Source organism: Phyllobates terribilis, unplaced genomic scaffold (assembly GCF_046119375.1).
Source record: "Phyllobates terribilis strain yellow unplaced genomic scaffold, ASM4611937v1 Scaffold_10__3_contigs__length_209671492, whole genome shotgun sequence".
Classification (NCBI taxonomy): Eukaryota; Metazoa; Chordata; class Amphibia; order Anura; family Dendrobatidae; genus Phyllobates; species Phyllobates terribilis.
In genome coordinates this window covers 114,427,706-114,432,535 of record NW_027362770.1, presented here as the reverse complement: position 1 = coordinate 114,432,535, position 4,830 = coordinate 114,427,706, and the positions used below count along the sequence as shown (strand labels likewise).

General features: G+C 41.2%; 1 protein-coding gene across 1 annotated transcript; it reads left to right on the top strand.

The window, feature by feature from the left end:
* Positions 1–253: 253 nt before the first annotated feature.
* LOC141164899 (uncharacterized) lies at positions 254–4,107 on the top strand. Its single transcript, XM_073650609.1, has 3 exons — positions 254–534; positions 936–1,834; positions 4,069–4,107. Exons 1-3 carry the CDS (start codon positions 339–341, stop codon positions 4,105–4,107), a joined length of 1,134 nt encoding a protein of 377 aa, XP_073506710.1. The 5' UTR covers positions 254–338.
* Positions 4,108–4,830: the final 723 nt, after the last annotated feature.

Here is a 4,830-nt window from a genome sequence, read left to right as displayed (position 1 = left end):
TTGTGTTTTACCTGCTTGTATTCCTGTGTAATGCTGAACAAAATAGCTTGTTTACTTTAGGCTCTTATCTTATGCTAATGAAGGGTGGTGTTTTTCTAAGGTCCTAGCAGAAGACAGTATTCTGGATAGTAACTTTACTTTCAGTTCAGCTGAAGAGACAAAGAGAACAGACGCAGACATACGAGCTCTGAAGACTCATACAGGTATGAATTGTTATGAAATAGTTTAGCTGTCTGTCAACTGATTCAGCCCACCTACTTTTGAAGGTGGCAGAACAGTTATTATTTCTTTTAGTTTTCATTTCATTTCTATTTTTCAGCAGGGAACTATATAGAATTATGGAATTTGTGAGGAATATGGAGAGAAGACGTTTGATAAAGCCTCAGGATATTCTGGCTACTTTGCAATCCATACCGGAGGATGAATCGGAATCCGAATTGCAGGAACATGTATTTGATTCTGACAGCGATGAAGATTTCATTCCTCAGAACATATCAAGTGAATCTGAAGACTCAGAAGGAACAAATCCAGAAGGTAAGTAGTTATGTGTATTTATTTGTTCTTCCACACACTGAGTTAGGGCCTGTGAACACTAGCAGAATTCTGGCTGAATAGCCATCTGGATATTCTTGCCGCAATACAGGCCGTACCTGCCCGCTCATGCCTGAAGCTCCGCTCCGAACCCCGGGCTGGAGCCGCTGTCAGGGACAGAGCAGCGCTTGCTTACGCGCGAGCACGGCTCCGTCCCAGACAGCGGCTCCAGCCCGGGGTTCGGAGCGGAGCTTCAGGTATGAAACTCCGCTCTGTACCTGAGCGGGCAGGTACGGGCCGGATTGTGGTGAGAATATCCGGTCGGATATTCCGCCGCTAATCCAGCCAGTGTGCACGGACCCTTACAAAACAAAAATTCTAAATATTCATCAACTTTTTTACAGATATTCCAAGCACATCAACTGGGGATCGGGCTCATGCAGTTATGTTGCCTCGTGACCATCCTCCTGGTCGTGGACAGAAAAAATCAGCAAAACGTCCCAGAAATGAAAGAACAACAGATAACGATGGCGGCGAAGGTAATGCAACAACAAACACCAGAGAAGGCGAATCTGAAGGAATACTAGTTTCAGCGGATGGTATTCAATGGAAACCTGTTGAAATTGGAGAACACTTGCCTGGTAGGCGTGACAGCCAAAATATTCTTCGAGAAGCACCTGGCCCTACAGGATACGCCAGAAGAAATATCATTATCGATAGTCCTTTGAGCGCATGGCGTTTATTTTTTGATTCATATATATTGACACATATAAAGAATTGTACGCTTGCAGAAGCATGCAGGAACAATAATTTACAGTTTACTCTATCTGATGAGGAGCTAGATGCATTCATTGCGATATTCTATGCTCGTGGAATATCTGGCACGAACCGTCACTCGATTAGCAGTATTTGGTGTAATGACTGGGGAATACCGTTTTGCAAAGCGACAATGTCTAGGGACCGCTTTGTTGAAATTATGAGGTTTCTCAGATTTGATGAGAAATTTACTCGATCGGAGAGACTGCAAACGGACAAGTTTGCTCTATTTTCTACTGTGTGGGACAGGTTTATTGAAAATTGTATTGCGTGTTACAAACCTGGCCCATACATAACGGTGGATGAGCAACTTTTCCCAAGCAAAACTAGGTGTCCATTCACGCAGTACATGCCTTCCAAACCAGATAAATATGGCCACAAATATTGGCTAGCTGTTGATAAGAGGAGCAAATATCTGGCAAATGGCTTCCCTTATCTAGGCAAAGATGACACACGCCGTGCTGAGGACCGTTTAGCTGACCATGTGGTAATGAAGTTATTGGACCCGTTTTTGAAAAAAGGTCGCAATGTTACAACCGATAATTATTTTACTTCAGTAAAATTAGCTAAACAGCTAAAAAGCAAAGGAACAACCATCGTGGGAACACTGAACAAGATAAGGCGAGAAGTGCCTAAAGAAATAAAATCCATGAAAGAGGAATTGTACAACACTAAAGTGTTTAGAAATGAAGACAATTTTACACTTACAGTATATCAAGGAAAGCCCAACAAAAATGTTGTCATTTTCAGTTCCGTCCATCCAGATGTTGTTGTTGCGTCTGATTCCGCTAAAAAAACTCCAGAAACGGTAACGTTTTACAATGAAACAAAATATGGAGTAGATGTAGTGGATCAGATGGCACGAAAATATACCACACGAACATGCACAAGGAGATGGCCTGTTCATGCATTTGAAAATGCCTTAGACTTTGCGGGTATAAATGCATGGATAATATTCAAGGAGATTACCCACCAAAAAATGTCACGCAAGGCATTTTTGCAAACGCTTGTGAGAGAGTTGAGTGGTCCTTATGTGACAGATAGGGAAAAGGGTTCCACGTCCCAAGTTTCTACATGCTCAGAAGTGATGGTTCAAACAAAATTTTGCCAGATCAAAGAAAAGTGCAAGAAAAATAGATCTGTCGGAAATTGTAAGACTTGTGGTAAGTCTTTGTGTGGGCAATGTACTGCCATAAATCAAAGGCAATGCCTAAAATGCCAAACACCAAATGTTTAGAAGGTGAATTCTGCGCCATATTTTCATTTTTATGCTCCTCCACCTACATTTTCTCTGCTTTTTGTTCTTCAGTTGTTGTTTATATGTGTGCACTTGAATAAAAAAAAATGTTTGAAAAACGTCTATTATAATTATTGTTATTTTCTGTAGAAAAATAAGAAAAGCAGAAAAAAAACAATCAAAAGCATTACTGTTGGATCTCACAATAATAATACATTACAAAAAATATAATTATTAATAAATAACCACAAATGAAACTCTAAAAATAAACGAAAACAAGCAAGGAGTCAAAATGACTCCTTTCAGTAGTTCTAGGCGGGGTCACGAGTCCAGTAGTCCTAGTGTTAACCTGTAGCGCGTTCTTGTACGCCTTTTGCTGCTGATTTGCTGCTGGCATCTCTTTTTACATTCTATGCATAAAATGGTGGTGGCTTCCAAACAGAATCTACCAGATGAATGGATCAGGTACTTCTTTTAGCCACTGCATGGCTTTCTAAGCCTGAAGAGATTAACCCCTTAACGACCTTGGATGTATAAGAACATCCAAGATCGCATTCCCTCTTTGGTGCAGCTCCCGCACTGAGCCCGCACCTTTCTGGGGATATGACAATTGATCTGATCAGCTGTCTTGTGCCCCTAATAGCCAGGGGTGGAATCTCATTCCACCCCAGGCTGTTAACATGTTAAATGCCGCTGTCAATCTCTGACAGCAGCATTTAACATGGGCGAGGCGGAAGGACGTCACTAGTCCCACCCATTGGTGCCCATGTCACATGATCGTGGGTCGCTGATGGGTTGGCATGAAAACCTGGAGTCTACAGGAGATCCCTGCAGTTGTCATTGCCAGTTGGCTTTGAGAGCAGCCAAGCGGTAAGCGCTCATAGCCAGTGAGCATTTCTGCTACACACAGGCGATCAAAAGATCATATCTAACGCAAAAAGGTATCAGTAAAAATTTCAGCTTGGCACGCAAAAAATAAGCCCTCAAGTAGTTTCAGATCCCGAAAAAATGGAGACGCTTTTTTTTTGCAAACTTTGGATTTTTTTTCATCACTTAAATAAAAAAGAACCTATACATGTTTGGTATTTACGAACTTGTGATGACCTGGGGAATCTTAGTTGCAGGTCAGTTTTAGAATTTACTCAACATGGTAAAAAACAAAACAAAAAACAATTGTGGAATTTAACTTTTTTTTACAGTTTCACTGAACTTTGAACTATTTTCCCGTTCTCCAGTACAATATAAAATAAAACCAATGGTGTCTTTCAAAAGTACAACTTGTTCCTCAAAAACAAAGCCTTACATGGCCATATTGATGGAAAAAATAAAAAAGTTATGTCTCAGGGGAGAAGAGGAGCAAAAAACTTAAACGCAAAAATGGAAAAACTCAAGGTGGTGAAAGGGTTAAAATAAGTGACAAAAGATGGATGCATATATTCATTACATTTGAAGATTTTTTTATAGTTTTTCCTGGTGATTTCCAGATAGGAAACCCACCAGAAAAAGATATTAGGTTCACATAGCCTACTGACTAGACTGTGTCATAGTTAATATGCTGACTACTCAGCAAAAATGGAAATGGCATCACTCAATAATACATTTTTGAATGATTGGAGAAGAAAAAGTGAGTGCTACCATGAGTTCTGTGTCATGCCAACAGTAAAGCATTATGAAACCATTTATGTGTGATGTAAGGGTTGTTTTTCATCCATGGAGGGGGCTCACTCACAATTTTGCCTAAGAACACTGCCATGAATAAAGAATAGGATCTAAACATTCTTCAAGAGCAACTTCTCTCAACGATCCAGGAGCAATTTGTGGATGAAGAATGCTTTTTCAAGAATTATGGCAACCATGTGTAAGGTGGCTAACGGATGCATAGTTGATGGGAGGTATGTATCACAGAGATGGCTGTCCTCTGTGAAGTAACCCAGAGTGTTGCTCTAGTGGATGTAGGCACTAAGAGGACTGTTTGGTGCACCTGGGACCGGGTTACGGGTAGTTTGAGAGATGGGTGGGTTTTGCTACCCACATACCTCACCTCTGGGTGTGGTTAAGGTTTAAAATGGAGGCTGTTGTTTGCCACATGGTCTGTGTGTTTGGAGGGAGAAGGTCTCCTGTGTGTTGTGGTCTCCCGACTGAGCCAGTGGACTGGACGCTACCCAGCCTGTGTACCCACAGGACTGGCTAACCAGAGACTTTGCTTTAAAGACTTTGTTTTTGCCTGACCTAAAGGCTATTTGTAT

What these genes read in the sequence shown, in the direction of transcription:
- LOC141164899 (XM_073650609.1), top strand. Translation starts at nt 339, where the DNA reads ATGGAATTTGTGAGGAATATGGAGAGAAGACGTTTGATAAAGCCTCAG. An exon ending in AGAAGGAACAAATCCAGAAG is followed by an intron (nt 535 to 935) that starts GTAAGTAGTTAT and finishes ACTTTTTTACAG; the next exon opens with ATATTCCAAGCACATCAACT. An exon ending in ACCGTTTAGCTGACCATGTG is followed by an intron (nt 1,835 to 4,068) that starts GTAATGAAGTTA and finishes GGTGATTTCCAG; the next exon opens with ATAGGAAACCCACCAGAAAA.